General features: G+C 36.4%; 2 protein-coding genes and 1 pseudogene across 3 annotated transcripts; all 3 read left to right on the top strand.

Moving 5' to 3' along the window:
- Positions 1–564: 564 nt before the first annotated feature.
- Positions 565–4,022, top strand: LOC120207668. Of its 2 annotated transcripts, none has more exons than XM_039207096.1 (4): positions 565–1,536; positions 1,700–1,838; positions 1,920–3,077; positions 3,486–4,022. In XM_039207096.1, exons 1-4 carry the CDS (start codon positions 668–670, stop codon positions 3,849–3,851), a joined length of 2,532 nt encoding a protein of 843 aa, XP_039063027.1. In that variant the 5' UTR covers positions 565–667; the 3' UTR covers positions 3,852–4,022. The 2 variants fall into 2 exon arrangements, with proteins under 2 accessions (XP_039063027.1, XP_039063026.1); XM_039207095.1 differs by having other exon boundaries at positions 1,917–3,077.
- Positions 4,023–6,802: 2,780 nt separating this feature from the next.
- LOC120207655 lies at positions 6,803–14,233 on the top strand (annotated as a pseudogene).
- A 968-nt stretch (positions 14,234–15,201) lies between these two features.
- LOC120207670 (metacaspase-1-like) lies at positions 15,202–16,259 on the top strand. The gene is made up of 3 exons (XM_039207099.1): positions 15,202–15,440; positions 15,515–15,845; positions 15,926–16,259. The coding sequence occupies exons 1-3, from the start codon at positions 15,230–15,232 to the stop codon at positions 16,035–16,037; spliced, it is 654 nt and encodes a 217-aa protein (XP_039063030.1). The 5' UTR covers positions 15,202–15,229; the 3' UTR covers positions 16,038–16,259.
- The last annotated feature ends 691 nt before the right edge of the window (positions 16,260–16,950 follow it).

Raw genomic sequence — 16,950 nt, 5'->3', positions numbered from 1 at the left:
TTTTCCCAAACCACAAGCGGAGACCCTTACCGCTCCGCATAACGACATTTTGATATAATTGCTGCAAAGACTCTACTGGGTCTTGCTCTAGTTTCATATACTTTTTAATTCAAAAAAAAAAAACATTGAGGTTGGCTTGCTGAATTAGTACCATTAATTATTATAAAAACACAGCCATTTAAGTGTAGAATTTTTTAAGTTACAAATATAATTACAAACAAAACACGATTGCAATCAATATTAGAAGTTAGTGATTTTAGAAAACTAATCAATACTTATTATGGAAGGAAGAGTGAAGTCAGGTTTATTTAAGCAAACCCTAATAGTTGCCATTTTTTATCTCTCGACAAACATGAGCTGGTAAGGAAGAAGATATCCCTTGGAACCTGCTTAATACACTTAGCATTGCATGCAACCTCAAGATAAGGGATAGGATTTTTATTAAAAAATTAATAGTCATCTAGTTAAACATTAACCTGTTGACTGAAATATAATAAAATCTGATCCAAAATCTTTTAAATTATAATTGATTGATTGAATATATATTTACATTGTACAAAGCACCCAATTCAACTGTAGCGAAACGCTCCATTCAAATTCTAGGGCATTAAACATTGATTAATCATCCAAATCATATTAGCCGACCGCCGCCATTGAACCTCCGCCAATGGCTACTCTCGCCGCCGATCAGCCACTAACTCTGGATTCTCTCCCTACCGTCGACTTAACTACCCTAACCCAATCCGAACTTCTCGCCCTCTCCCTTTGTTCCCCAACCGCCTTCGATCTTCACCGCTCCGACAACCTCGTAATCCCTTCAATCGACCGTTCTAGTTTCAATGAATCCGCCGGATCCCGCCGCCAGACTTTCTCCCGCCCTTCTCCAAACAGCCACCATTCCTCCCACCACCACCACCACCACCACCCTCTCCGCCACCGTATCCCCGGCTTCCTCCCCTCCCCCAAACCGGCCACTCCTTTCCCTCCTCATCACGACCCCGAAGCCCAAGAAAACCGATCGATAATATCCTCCCTCAAAGTCTCCCTCAAATCCCACCCCGAATTCCAGCATCTGGACTTCAATTCCCCGTCTTCCTCCCCTAAGGACGCGAATGTGAGTTACGGGATGAGGGACGCATTGGTAAATTTCGAGATTAAAGATGCCATGATAAGTCTCGGGAAGAGGAAGAGAGGGAGGCATCTCAATATGCAGGCTGTTAATTCCGAGGAAGAGAGGGAGCGGGGTTTAGAGATTGTGAACAAAAATGGTGTAGCCGTAGATTTGGTGGCATTGGGTGGTTTGGAGGATCCTTTTGCGGAGGAATTGAAGAGGAGGACGGAGGGAATGGCGGGAAACGAAGAGGCCTTGCTAGTGTTTATGAGGGATTTAGGTGGACAGTGGTGTAGTAGAAGAAGGAGGAGGAAGATTGTTAACGCTAGTATCTTCGGAGACGTCTTGCCGGTAGGCTGGATGCTTTTGTTGGGGTTAAAGAGGAAGGAAGGCCGCGCTTCGGTATATTGTCGGAGATATATCAGGTGATACGTTTTCCCTTTCTTTATCTATCTTTATAGAGCTACTGCAAATTCTAACAAAATGAATCAGAATTCTGCATCATTTTTCTTGGTTTGGGTATATTTTATCATGAATATATATTTGTATATATCCTAGGCATCGTTGTTATTTCTTTTCTTTTTTCAGTCCTGGTGGGCGGCACTTCGTATCATGTAAAGAAGTCTCTTCATACTTGCAATCCCACTTTGGGCTCCATGATGCACCCTTGACAATGGATAATGATGGTGACATTGCTCATCATATTCATCAAATGGCTTCTGAAAACGTACGTGAAGTTTGCATTTAAATCGTGAAAGATAAAGAAATGAAGTACCTAACAATGTTTGATGTGTTCATGCAATAGCAGGAAGGTGCTATCCAGAAAGAGGATGATCAAAGGAGGTCTGCTCAACGCGAGAAGGAATTTAACTTACTGGGAATGGATAACCTGGCTGAAGTTCAAATACATGATCTTTTTGAATGTCATAAATGCAATATGAAATTTGATGAGAAGGATGCATATTTGCAGCATCTTTTATCATTTCACCAGAGGACTACGAGGAGGTACAGGCTCGGTTCTTCTGTTGGAGATGGTGTGATACTTAGAGATGGAAAATTTGAATGCCAGTTCTGTCATAAGGTATTTCATGAACGACGTAGGTACAATGGTCATGTAGGGATCCATGTTAGGAACTTTGTGAGGGGAATTGAAGATTCACCTGGTTTACTGACACTTCCAAGGAGAACTGAGGTTGCAACTAAGCAAGAGTCCACGAGGACTTCCAAAATGGATGCATTAATTGAAATTGCTCAGAATTCAATTCTTGAAACTAGTACCTCTGTGCCTAGATATGAACTCAATGATGAATCAAGTTCTGATAAATCAAATGCTGTTCCTAATCCAGATATTCCTGCATCTACCTCTGATCATGAAATGAATTCTGATTCTCCTTCAAGTGATTCAGAAACAGAGGATGACATGACTGACAGAACACCAGATCAAGATTTAAGTCAGCAAACCAGTGAGCCTATGGTCATCGATGAAAAGGTGAAGAAGATTGATGAAGCTGTCAATACTGCAAATATGGATTGTCTCTTTGATGCTACGGTTTCTGATTCTGTGGATGTGCAAAATGGTCATACATCTGAAACTCTAAACAGAAAAGATGGTTTAACAGTTCCTGCTGAAGAAGCTGACAAGTGTTGCATTGAAGAGTATAGAGGTTCTGCAAGTAATTTACTTGTTCCTGAAACCGATCAGGGTGTCTGCGATGTTGAGAATGAAGTCAGTTTAGTTGATGCTGGCTCAAAGGAGCATCCTAAAACCGAAGAAGTTGATAATGGTACCCATTCTAATTTAGTTATTGGTTCTGGAAATAGTTATTGTTCAGCTAAAGATGTTGCACCAGAGACTACCCATCAAACATATGAAGAAAATGTACTCAAGGACGAGGTCCCTGAATCTTCAATGACCCTACTGTTACCTGTCAACGGTACATCAGTGTCAACTCCTATCTCAGACAAGGTATAAAGACACTGTTCATTTTTTTTGCTTTATGAGTACAATCGTGTGTAAACAGTTTTAGATCATTGTGGTGCGCACTAGAGCTCTTGTATCACTATTCCTCTCCATTTATTGATGTTATCATTCATCTTCTTCTTTTGGAGTGCATTCTGCCTTAGTTTGGTTGTATTCCTTCACCAAAATGTCTTAGATGGTTCCTCGTTTCTTTCTTTAAGGCTTACAAAACAAGGTTATGATACAAAGCTATTGATGGTTTTACTTATATGCTGCCCGTAAATAAACAGGCATTTTTGAGGTTTTAATTATCGTAGTTCTTACAGATGTCATATCATCTCAGAGAAATGGTTGGTTTAATTTATTTCACTGAAGAAACTACTCAATGTTTATGTTCTCCATGTCTAACGACAGGGAGAGGACGGTTTATGCAGCATAGATGAGAGTGATGGCAATGTGAGAGATTTTGATGAGCTGAAGTTGGTTGAAACGGAGCAGATCAATTTGAGCTTTGACGGTGTGCGTGTATCTTCCTCATTGCCAGAGGTTCCAGTAGAGTTGGCTAATAATCCGGATATAGAAGGCGCTTACACATCCCCGGTTCAGATCGGATCTGGAGTCTTTTTAGATATGGGTGGGAAGCCTCAGCTTACTACTCTGTGTGTATGGTGCGGGATGGAGTTCAATCAGGAGGCTGTTGATTCTGAAATACAATCAGATTCAGTTGGTTATATGTGTCCTACCTGCAAGTCTAAATTTCTAGGCAACTCGGTACAGTGATCTAGCAATTCCTTTGCCATGTATAAAAGGATTAAAAGAAAACAGTGATTCAGCTATGAATGGTCTCCATATTTGGCCAAGTCATAAGTTTCAGAGCAAGAATTCCCTAATGTTGGTAACTGATATTATATTACTCTATTCGTACGGCTTGTGTGATTGGTATATTTTCTAGATTGTGTCGTATCTTGAAATATTTCTTTCCTATGCTACAGTTATGCAATTGCTTTAGGGTATCAAAATTATTATATCTTGAAATATTAGGAATGCCTCCTGGATTTATTTATAAGGTAAAATACACTTTAGATCATTCAATTATTTGTTCAGTTAGAGATGAATTTGATTTTAATATAAAATAATTTAATAAATTTACGTTTTAGATTAGATTTGGATACGCGGTTTGTGTTTCAGACATAGTTTTCTCACGATGCTTGATTTTGATTTGAAATTGTCGGTAGTCTTTCAGTGGTTTCATCTCAATGATTCGTTTGTCGATGCAATCAGATTTGTTGATATTTATATTTTGTTTGAGTTTTTTGATGGATTTTTAATTTTTTTTGTAGGGTCCTTGTTTTGATCTCAGTTTCTTGTGTTTATGGTATATGAATGTTCAAATTATGTGTTTAGTTTACAATTATGATTGTAAATCTTCAATGTAATTTTGGATTTTTTTGTGGATTTTATTTGCTTCAAAAACAATAATTCAATAAATTTATACTTTCACATTTTTAATTAATTTAGTAAAAATATTATATTATTTTTTATTATTTTCTTGATATAATAATAATTTAAAAATAACTTATTTTATTTTGAATGAACTTGTTTAGTTCTACAATATTGTAGAAAGAAAAATAAATTAATGATTTTTTAAATAAAAAGGGATAAATTTATTGAATTGTTTTAAAATAAGATTAAATTAATAGGATGTATAAGTTTTAGAGATTAAAATTATTATTATATTAGATTACTCCGTATAATATTTAACGAAGTTTTAATTGATTGATCAAATTATAATTTTTTTCTAAAAATGATGTTTATGACTAAATTAATAATTGAGTGGCATAAGATATATTTTATTTATTTATACTCCATATGTCCCAATAAATGTGTCCCTTTTGGTTTTTAAAATTGTCATATTCAAAATGTCAATAACGCTTATATTTTTTTTGCTCTTGTATGACTCACTATTTTATATCTATCAAAATAAATCTATCAATCACTTTTTAGAGATAAATTTTGTCATTTCACTTGGTCAAATATATTTCTTAAAACTACGTGCATAGTCAATATAAGACACAAATTATGAGACGGGGAGAATATTTACTAATGAATAAGATGTAAATATATTATTCAAAATGATTAAAATAGAACTATATTTGATAATTTTATTGCACTTTCACCTATTGAATTAATAGGTGGAAGATTGAGAAGCAAAGATGTGTGCACAATGGATCACACAAATAGTGTTATTTATAAGAAATTGAAATGAAGATGCTACAGCTTTGTCCTTTGCCTAAAGGAACGGCTTAAAATGAAAGCACAAGTTCTTATGTACATGAAGCTTATCATACACGTACGAGACAAAGGAGAATTAATATATATAAATACAGTATAAAATTACATAGAATCAAACATTGTATATTTAATGAAAATTTATACGTAATTACGATATTTATTTATTTTAAAACTAAATTATAATTTCATGGTAATTCAAAAGATTTCCGTCATGAAATGACCATCCAGCTCAGTTGGTAAAACACAAGATTCTTAACCTTGAGGTCGTGGGATCGAGTCCCACAGAGGGCATTTCATAATTCGGAGGTTTCTTACGGAAGTTGCTCTCAACCTGATGTTGGGGGTAGTCCACTATCTTACCTCCCCTTATCCCATATATATGGAAAAAGGGACAACCATTTTTCAAAAGATTTCCATCACAAAAAAGAGATGATATGGTTTAAACTTTAGAGCTAATACTATCGGGATATATTTACAGGTTTTCAGAATAATCGTATTTCAAGCAAATTTTAATTTTTTTATAAAATTTAGATATATTCTTAATATTCTATATTAATGATCTATTTTTGTAATTTTAAAAAAATAATATAACTTGGTGAATGTTATATGGAATAAACTTTTAATATTATTTGCGAGATTCTAATATTTGATATGAAATTAACGGGCGGGATTTAATTAAATTTTAAAACAAAAGTGATTTTAAATCGGATCAATATTTTATATGTTGATTCGGACACTAGGCATAGATACCTCTAACCTATTAGAGCTTCTCCACTACAGCCTTTTTTTGGTTTGAAAAGCTATATAGCGTCCTTAAAGAATAGTTAAGCTTTATTTAAATGTCTAAACTTCTAGAAAGAGAAAAAAAATCACATTTTGGCTCTTTTAAAATAAAAATAAAAAATTAATTTAACCCCTCCAAAAAGTATAAAGATAAAAATCAGTACAATGATAAGATTAAATTTTAAGTCCCATAAGAATTATAATTTAAGTTGGATTTCATATCTTTTTTGACTTATATCTCTTATTTATAATAAGACTGGACATGCATTTTAAATCTAAATATGTTACATTTGGTACAAATCTTTTTAATTTTGTATTAGTTTAGATTCAAAATCAATTGTTATAAAGTACATAAACAAATAGATTAACTACGAAGATATATTTAATACATTTTAAATCCGAAGTGAATAAATTTAGATAGAAAACCTATACGTATATTTTTTACGAATAATGAGTACCACTGAAACAAAAGGGTAAATGCTTTAGAGATATTGGTATCTTTAACAAAAAAAATAAATGAACGATTTGTTTAAACTAAATCTTGATTGTTGATGCTTATAAAACCCAAAGATTAGTGACCTATCAATCTATGAATTACAAATAACAGTAGCACTAGTCTTTATTTCATTTAGCCAACATCGTCGGCGGCCACGGAAATGGGAAGAGACAAGCCCGGTTGCTATCAATGCTGGCAACGGTTCATGACCAAGGCAAAATCAAGGTCCAAAGGCACTGATGTCCAATGCCTTTCATGCTGAAACAACTATTTCCCGTTTCCCGACGATGAACAACCAAGCCAGTGCCACGGGGGTCTTTGCAGCCGAATGCGAACCTTTTGTAGAGACCAAATCAGAGGAAAGACGAATCAAAGTACATTATCGCCTTCTTTGAATCTCTCGCACTCGCCGACTTACTTGACTGAAAGGTCGAGCAAGCATGCAGTGCTTTGCGGAATCACTTACATTAACTGGAAGCAGTATAGGCTTAAAGAAACCACTAACGACGTCAAGAACATGAGAGAGTTGTTGATCACTAAATTTGGCTACACTGGAGACTGCATTCGAGTTCTAACCGGTATTCTTCCATTGTTATCTTATTCACTTACTGTCTGTTGAGAATTTAGTATATACTCAGAAAACGATTACTGCCATTTTTCGTTTTTTTCTCAGTGCAAGTATACATGACTTATATAGCATTTGATTGCTGAGCTAAGAAGTAATCTGCTTAACAAAAAATATAACCGTATAACAGCACTCTAACAGCCTACAAAATTGATTTCCTGCAATACAGTGTACGCTACTAACTATGAGCTTAATTACAGCTTCTTGAATCTTCTCCATGCATGCCATGCTTAAGTCTGCACTCGATCATTCTTCCAACATTCCTCCTGCTTTTCCTCTCCTCCTTCCTTTTTAAGACACACATTCACCTGTTCTCGAAAAATTGCAAAGGCTATCTTTGACAAGGGCTTTGTAAATCCATCTTCTAGTTGATGTTCAACAGGGACATAATTAACACATAATTGATTTCCATCAATTTTTTCTCTGACAAAGTGCACATCTAAATCAACATGTTTAGATTGTGCATGATGAACCGGATTCACACTTAATGATATGACACTCGTGCTATCACACCAAATGATTGGTTTAGCCTGCTGAGTTACTCCAATATCATTTAACAATGCATCTATCCAGGTAACCTCTGCAACAACATCTGCAAGGTTGCGATATTCGGCTTCCATGGTCGACCTGGAGACAACCTTCTGTTTCTTTGTACTCCAGGACACTAGGTTACCACCAAGTAGAACGCAATGTCCTGACAACGATCTGCGATCATCGACACAACCACCCCAATCCGCATCCGCAAAAGCAACGATTCTTAGCGCTTCCCTTGAGGGCTTGAAGAGCAAACCATACTCAACTGTGCCAGCTAAGTATCTTAGAATACGCTTGGCAGCCTGCATATGACTCTCGCGTGGTTCGTGCATAAATTGAGCAACCTTGCTCACGCTATATACTATGTCAGGTCTTGTGTGACATGTATAAAGCAGTGCACCAACCATACTTCGAAATTCTCGAGCATCTTCAATAAGTTTTCCAGCATCATTTTGAAGTTTATTTGAAATCACCATTGGTGTACTGGTAGAAGCTGCCTTCATCATGTTCGACTTCTCTAGTAATTCTGAAATAAACTTCTTTTGAGACAGCATAAGACCCTGTGGACTGCGCTGAACTTCAATCCCCAAGAAATAATTCAACTCACCAACATCCTTTAACGAGAAATTGGTTTTGAGTGACTGAACCACTCGTTCAATTGCAGTAACTGACTGACCAGTGATCACAATATCATCGACATAAACAAGTATATAGGTTATTTCTCCTTCAGTAAGTGAAACGAACAGAGATGCATCTGCACTTGACACATGAAACCCCAGCTGTATCAGGCTATCTTTCAGTTTATTGATCCAGTTTCTAGGAGCTTGACGTAACCCATACAAAGCCTTATGCAGCTTACAGACAAGCCTAGTCCCATCCTCAGCTAACTGCTAAAATCCAGGCGGCTGCTGCATAAAGACTTCCTCAGACAGGTCACCATGTAGAAAAGCATTATTTACATCCACATGTCGAAGTGTCCATTTGTTTGATACCTCTACGGAGAGGATAACATTTAGAGTTGGGAACTTGACCACGAGACTAAAGGTTTCCTTGAAGTCCTGTCCTGGAACTTGCAAAAATCCCTTTGCCACTAACCTTGCTTTGTAAGGTTGAATTGAACCATCGGGATTTTTTTTTTCAGTTTGAATAGCCACTTGCATCCAACTGCTATTCGTCCAGTTGGTAATGGAACTAGCGTCCATGTTCCATTTCGTTTTAAAGCAGCAAGTTCATCATGAACTGCAGAAGTCCATTGACTCGACTTCATAGCCTGACTAATATGGTAGGAATGCCACTATCTTCTCTATCAAGTAATAGCTTAGGTTTGAAAATCCCATGTTTACTTTGAGTAATCATAGGGTGAGTATTGAGCAGTGGAACCTGATCAGAACCACCAGCAACTTCTACTGGAGGCTGGGCTGACTCATTAACTTCTTCAGCACTGATCATAGGAGAACTACTCGGATGTAAATTTTGAACCGAGTGATATGACGATTCAATTTCATTTATGAACTCATTACCATGAGCCACTTCATTCTCAGATGAGCTTGTCTGAGATGTCAATGCACTAGGGTGTTCCAGATTTGGAGCCACGGCAGTAGGACATGCTCTATGTCTTCGACGAACAACCTCTAGCGATGTTGATCACGAAGATGAAATCATGCAGTGAACATCATCCTATTTAGCAGCTGCAAAGGGAAACACAAACTCATCAAATTTAACATGTTTGCTAATAAAGATACGACCATTAGCTCCAAGGCATTGAAAACCTCTATGCTGAGAGCTATAGCCCGGAAATGTACACTCTTGAGATCGAAGAATCAGTTTATGAGGTTGAAAGTCTCGCAGATGTGGAACAACCAAAGACTCACATGGTTGTGTAATCGGGTTTCTTGTTAAATAGCTTCTCAAACGGGGACACATTATTCAACACTTTACTTGGTAGAAGATTTATCAGATATGCTGCAGTGGTAACAACATAGAACCAAAACTTAATTGGAAGAGATGCTTGTGCTAACAACACAAGTGCCAACTCAATGAGGTGTCTATGATTACGCTCAACAACTCTATTTTTCTCGGATGAGTGAGGACATGTGACTCTATGCAAAATTGATAACCGTCGTTTTGCTATCAAAATAATTCCTGGCTTCTTAATAAATAAAAATGAAAATGTAGTATAGAGAAGCAGTGTCGATCCACAGAGACTGTGGTGTTTCTGATTTAATAAAATTCTTTCTTGATTTTAAAAAAAGATAGAATCCTAGATGAAGTTCAAAAGATATATTAAAATAAAATAAAAAAAGAAAAATAATATAATAATAAATAGTAATAGTAATAAATATAAAAGGGGGATTTTTTTAAAGTTGTGGTTAAAATAAAAAATAAGAATTAAATAAAAGAAAAAAATAATTAAATAAACAAATTAAAGAGATTAAGATAAAGATAAACTTATTGTGAAAGCAACCTCAGACTTCAGCTTCGCCTCAAATTCCTCGGATCATCGAAACAAATTTTTACTTCAAGATTCACATAAGCTTACAAGAACAATTTTTCGCTGCCAACTCAGATTGTGTCGTTTCAACAACAACTGATTCCGATCTCAGTTTCCTCTTAGCAAACAATTTTGCTAAGTGTGTTCTCGAGAAGTTGAATATGCTTCAATAAGCAAATCCTTCTTCAAACATTAACCATAACAATATCCGGACCAATGTCGAAATAGTTTTGATTTGAAAAGTAAGCTTCAGAAAACAGAGAGAAAATCAAAATCGATTTAAGTACCTTACAATTCTCACGTTTGGAATTGAGCCTTCGCTTTAGTCTTCCGCTTGAAAGAAAATTAGCTGAGCATAACCAAAGTCATACTTAGCATAATAGAAAAGTATGCGAAAAATAGAGAGAAAGGTAGAGAGAAAAAGAAGATTTTATTCTCAAATGAGAGAGATATGTTTCTAGGCTCACCCTTAGAGGGTATTTATAGCCTTCAAAATCTAAAAACAAGCTAAAACATCTTAAATCCTAATTAAAACACTTAAAACTATTTAAACTAAAATACTTTAAAAATAATATAATATTATAAATCCTAATTAAAATACTAAAACCTATTTAAACTAAAATACAAAGATAAAGATAAAATATAAAAATAATATCCTAAAACTTAATTAAAATACTAAAAACCTATTTAAACTAAAATACAAAGATAAAATATAATGTTTAAAATATTATCCTAAATTTGAGTTTAATCCAAATTCGAATTTCAGCCAGCTTTGATTATGAAAATAAAAAAATATGCAGAATTGTGTCCTTTTTGTGCAATTTCCATAATCTTACGTCCTGTACAGAAAATGAATTAAAATGAACAAATAAGCCACAAAAATCAATGATTAAAAAGTAATTTAAAAGTAAAATATTAACTAAATTAAGCACATATAAAAAATTCCTGCACGAGCTAACTCAGCTGTCCAGTTCCTATATTCACCACCCCAATCACTTTGTATAGCCTTGATTGACAGTGAGAATTGAGTCTCAACCATGCTCTTGAATAGACTAAAGGCAGTTATAGCTTGTTACTTATTCTTCAACAAGTAAACCCACGTATGTCTGGTACACACATCTACAAAAGAGATGTAATATCGAAAACCAGCTGAGGGCTCAGGCGAGGGCCCCCAAAGATCTATGAAAACGAGTTGAAATGGTTCATCATACACCGTGGTTGAGTCAACAAATGGCAATTTATGGCTTTTACCCAAACAAAAAGCAACACACAGTGATTCGTATTACTTGGAATATCAATCGCAATGGAATTACAAACCAATTTCAAAGTGGAAAATGCTGGATGACCTAATCTTCTATGCCAAAGCTCAAACAAGTTACAATGGTTATGAACTGCATAAGCCTTAGCATTATTACAAACATTCAACTGACTATCCAAGGTAAATGTGTAAAGTCCCCCATTCTGCCTTCCTCGAAGAAGAACATTGCCTGTAGCTTCATCTCGAACACAATAAGTATCAGCATGGAATTCGAAGAAGATGTGATTATCCCTAGCAAGCTTTGACACGGAGAGAAGGTGTTTAGTGATATTAGGGACATGAAGCAGATCGGTAAGTAATAAAGTTTGTGAAGAAGACCTTAAAACAGATTGTCCTACTGATTGAACATTAAGAGAGGAACCATTTCCAACCACGAGATTACCTGGTCCATCAAGATCAGTAGGGTAAGTAATGTGAGCAACATCAGGTGTGACATGATGCGCCGCCCCTGAGTCCACGATCCACTGAGCTCAAGACGATTTCACACTTACAGAAGCAGCCGTGCATGACCCCTACCACTAGCTCAACCACCACGCATTGTTGAGGGCTGCTGTTTGAATTCATTAGCGATGTAAGAACCAGTAGATCCACCATGGATTTGTCCGTGAGTGATATTAGCACTCATAGGGAGACTCTCAGCTTGCGAATCGAAACCAGCTAATTGTGTCTCTGCATCAATTAGCATAGAAGAGACACGATCGAGTGACAGTGTGTCAGGACTCGATGTTATGACAGCCATAAATGACTGGTATTCTCTTGGCAAACCTTTCAGAATACTAACCACGTGCTCCACCTGTGAAACCTGGCTGCCACATGATGTGAGAGCATCACAAACTTCTTTGATTCGAGTGAGGTACACTCGTATAGAATCATCACCCTTCCTCAGTGATTGCAACTTATAATGCAAGTTCATCTTTGTAGTTGTGGATTTGTTAGCAAAGAATTGAACAATTGTGCTCCATACAGCTGCAACAGTCTCGACGCCAACGAATTGTGGCAGGAGGGGAGCACTAATCGTTGATAAAAGCCAGGACGCGAGAGCACTATCCTGTGCCATGTAATCTTCAAATGCCTCGTTAACAACCGACGTACCTTCAGCATTGACAATAAACTCAGGTGGAATCGACATCGAGCCATTGAGGAGCCGCTCCAAACGATGACTGCGCACCGTAAACAGAACCTGCTGCCTCCACAGCAGGTAATTTGTCTCGTCTAGCACCACATTAACCTTTTTATTGGTAAACATGATGCTCAACAACAATTAAGAGACTAAGCAACAAGAAGCATAGGAACCCCAGAACCTTTAGAGAAAGATACCATGTTGAGAATTTAGTATATACTCAGAAAACGATTACTGCCATTTTTCGTTTTTTTCAGTGCAAGTATACATGACTTATATAGCATTTGATTGCTGAGCTAAGAAGTAATCTGCTTAACAAAAAATATAACCGTATAACAGCACTCTAACATCCTATAGATTTGATTTCCTGTAACACAGTGTACGCTACTAACTATGAGCTTAATTAAAGCTTCTTGAATCTTCTCCATGCATGCCATCTTAAGTCTGCACTCGATCATTCTTCCAACACTGTCAAATTCTGATTAATTCAATGTTTCTAATTTCGTTACGATGATTAATTTGGACAAATAGAAGAGGAGACGAACCGACTATTTATACCGACGAGGAAGAACATCGAGGATTCGTTGCAAGGCTGGTGAAGGACTGCCAACCGGGTGATTCATTGGTGTTGTTCTACTCCGGACATGGGTTACGGGTGCCTGATTTTAACTATGACGAGGCCGATGGATTCGACGAAACTATATGTCCCCTTGATTTCAAAGAAGCGGGCATGATCAAGGATAATGACCTTAATTCCCTCATCGTTCGGCCGCTCACTCGTGTCGTTACTCTTCATGCCATCGTTGATGCTTGTCATAGTGGAACCATTCTAGATCTTCCCAAAGTTTACAAAAGTAGAGAGTAAGCTTATAGATGGCGGAGTCAGAAAATTTAAATTCGGGTGTTATTATTATTTACAGGAGAAAATGGGAAGACAACAATTGTCCGTCGGGTGTGTATAAAGGTACAAATGGTGGATTAGCCATCTCTATCAGTGCTTGTCTAGATAATCAAGCCGCTGCTGATACCTCTGTAAGCCATAATATTTTCAAACTAATTATCCTTGAACGAAGTATACGACTATTAATTATCCTTCGGGTGCTACAGGCCTTCACGGCTGGGAAGATGAACGGTGCCCTGACCTACGTATTGGCGGAGATTCTGAAGAAATTGCCCGGTCCGACATACGGAGACTTGTTTCAATCTAATTCGTGAAACCATTGACAACGTCAATCAATCTGGATGCTTTGCTAATACAAGAATCTTGAGGAGACTCTTCGATTCCAGTTTCTCTCAGGTTTGTTCATGTTTAATTGATTTCATTCCACTGAATACTTAGATTCTAATCCAATATGGGGAACGCAGACAGCGCTTCTCTCGTCCTCAGCTGAGTTTGACGTTTACAGAAAGCATTTATTTTTGTGGCCCATATTATATATTGCCGCCTCACTCAGAGCTGCGTTCAACGGATATCCATCAATCAATGGAAACGTTGAAGAATAATAAAAGGCTGGATCATCGTCTTTTACTCATTGTGTGCCTAATATATTTTTGTTTTTTTTTCATTTGGATTTTTCTGTATAATAAGCAATGTACATTGCTTTCAACTATTTTCTATTGTATTCATCTTCTATCACTTTCTCAATTTAAATGCTTCCAAAACCTATTTAAAATTTATGAAATTAATAAAAATATATATTATCTTTTGGGTTTGTGGTTTGAAATTTTTGTTCAAATATTCGAACGATGAGAAACATTATTTCGAAAAGATAAATAACATATCTAAAATCTAATCTCATTGGATGACTATTAGAGGAGATCAAAATAACTTTTATATGGATTTTTATCGAGTTTCAGCGAGTTTCGTGAAAAATCAATCCAAATACAAGAAAGATAAATGAAAGACAAACGTTTTGATATGATTTTATTAATTAGAAGAAAACGAATGAAACCACAATCGAGAACAATAAAAAAATTAACACTAGAAATGGGCATATTTAATGACAAAAACATACCCAATGTTAAAGCAATTTTGGCGGATCGAATGCTCAATTCATCATATATATACACACACAAATTTGAGTCCAAGAAGCTTGAAGCTGATAAAGAATATAGCTACAAATTTGAATTGACTAGCAATCTTAGCAAAAATCCTATCTCAAATATATTTGTTCTACCGAAGAGAAAAGGTAAAAGATGAAACTGAATCTGGTTCTCCACTAATGTAATGATATAATTCATGGACTCCAACTAGGCATTTACAAACCTAAATTTGACACTTTCAACATCTTACAAGTCGGCTGCCATGGAAATGGGAAGAAGCAAAGCTTTCTCTCGATGCAGGCAAATATTTATGGCGAAATCAAGGGCCCATGGTGCTGATGTTGAATGTCCTTCATGCAGAAACAACAATTTTCTGGTTCCGACCGTGGAACAAACGAGCTTGCACCAAGTCTGCGCAGCCGGATCCGAAGCCTCTCTAGTGAAATATGAAGTAAGATGCATCAACGTATGATGGTAACTCCTTCCTTAAATCTCCAGCCGTCCGGGTCGACGATGAGATGGAACAAGCGTGCGGTGCTTTGCGGAATCACTTACAACAATTTGAAGGAGTTAAGGCTAAAAGGATCTATTAACGACGTGAAGAACATGAAAGAGTTGTTGATTACTAAATTCGGGTACCCTAGTGACTGCATCCGTGTTCTCACCGGTATGAATATGTTGTTACAATATGGATATTTAATGTTTTGTATAATTCTATTGTGATTATTATTCGAGTTACAGAAGACGAATTGGACCCAAGATTTATACCTACGAGGAAGAACATCGAGGATTGGTTGCAATGGCTGATGAAAGACTGCCGGCCGGGAGATTCGTTGGTGTTTTACTTCTCCGGTCACGGCTCACGAGTACGTGATTATAACGATGATGAAGTGGACGGGTTCGACAAAACCATATGTCCCCTTGATTTTGAAGAAGCGGACGTGATGGTGGATAATGATCTTAATTCCCTAATCGTTCGTCCGCTCACTCGTGGCGTTACACTCCATGCCATCGTCGATGCTTGTCATAGTGGAACCATTTTAGATCTCACCAAAGTTTACAACAGCCTAGAGTAAGCATTTTTTCAATTGAATTCGAAAATAATTATTCTGTTGTCATTTATTTCATCAACAATTTCTTGTTTTTTTACAGGAGAAAATGGGAAGACAACAGTCCTCCCTCGGGGGCGTATAAAGTTACAAATGGTGGATTAGTGATTTGCATCAGTGCTTGTGTCGATAATCAAGCCGCTGCTGATACCTAATTTTTGTTTTAATATCACTATACAATCACACTCTGATCAAATACACACCGCCGCAGGCCTTCACACCTGGGACCAAGAACGGTGCTTTGACCTACGTGTTGGTCGAGATTCTCAAGAAATTACCAGGCCTCACATACGGAGACATGTTCGATTTAATTCATGAAACCCTCAACAACGTTAATCAATCTCGACCCCGTTCTATTACAGGAATCTTAAAAAATCTCGTCGGTAACAAATTTCATTTGTCACAGGTAAACTTTTATTCGTCTCCTTCGAATTAACATTCAATTTACCCACGTTTCTTATTTACTAATACGCATTGCATGGCTACGTAGACACCGATTCTCTCGTCTTCGGTTGAGTTCGACGTTTACAGAAAGCACTTGGTTTTGTAAGCAGATTTTGGATTTTCTGTATAATAAACAATATTGTACCATGCTTCCAAAGAAATAATGAATGCTTTAATGTTTCTTGTTGGTTTGCAACAATACATCATTCATCTCATCCCTGTAATTTGTACCCTATCATTTAGAGGTTTAGAATGGTTCTATAATAACTATCAACATCCTTCTTAGATGTCGATGGCTTTAGTAAAGTCATCCCATCATGTGTTTGAAAAATGGAAAGTTAGAGTTAATTATCCACAATTTTAGAATAAAATATATCGAGAATAAATTGAATAGAAAAATAGACAATAATTAAATTGAAAAAATAAAAAAATAAACAATAATTAAATTAAATTAAATAGACATCATATTCGTGATAAAATGAATTTGACGAAAAAATTTAGGAGTCATCAATTGCTGTCGACAACGGCCGGTGATAGCCGACTCAATGACCAAAATCTGGACAGTTTAAGAGAAAATGAGAGGAAGAAAAAAGAGAGATGGGTTTTATAGGATATAAAGATGTT

The sequence above is a fragment of the Hibiscus syriacus genome, unplaced genomic scaffold (assembly GCF_006381635.1).
Source record: "Hibiscus syriacus cultivar Baekdansim isolate YM2019G1 unplaced genomic scaffold, ASM638163v2 tig00015125_pilon, whole genome shotgun sequence".
Classification (NCBI taxonomy): domain Eukaryota; kingdom Viridiplantae; phylum Streptophyta; class Magnoliopsida; order Malvales; family Malvaceae; genus Hibiscus; species Hibiscus syriacus.
This window is presented reverse-complemented; position numbering and strand designations above follow the sequence as displayed.

Bases quoted from the DNA above. Each gene is read 5' to 3' on its own strand.
- LOC120207668 (XM_039207095.1), top strand. From the start codon at position 668: ATGGCTACTCTCGCCGCCGATCAGCCACTAACTCTGGATTCTCTCCCT. The intron at 1,537-1,699 runs GTGATACGTTTT...TTCTTTTTTCAG, and splicing joins TATTGTCGGAGATATATCAG to TCCTGGTGGGCGGCACTTCG. The intron at 1,839-1,916 runs GTACGTGAAGTT...TTCATGCAATAG, and splicing joins ATCAAATGGCTTCTGAAAAC to CAGGAAGGTGCTATCCAGAA.
- LOC120207670 (XM_039207099.1), top strand. From the start codon at position 15,230: ATGCATCAACGTATGATGGTAACTCCTTCCTTAAATCTCCAGCCGTCC. The intron at 15,441-15,514 runs GTATGAATATGT...TTCGAGTTACAG, and splicing joins CTGCATCCGTGTTCTCACCG to AAGACGAATTGGACCCAAGA. The intron at 15,846-15,925 runs GTAAGCATTTTT...GTTTTTTTACAG, and splicing joins AAAGTTTACAACAGCCTAGA to GAGAAAATGGGAAGACAACA.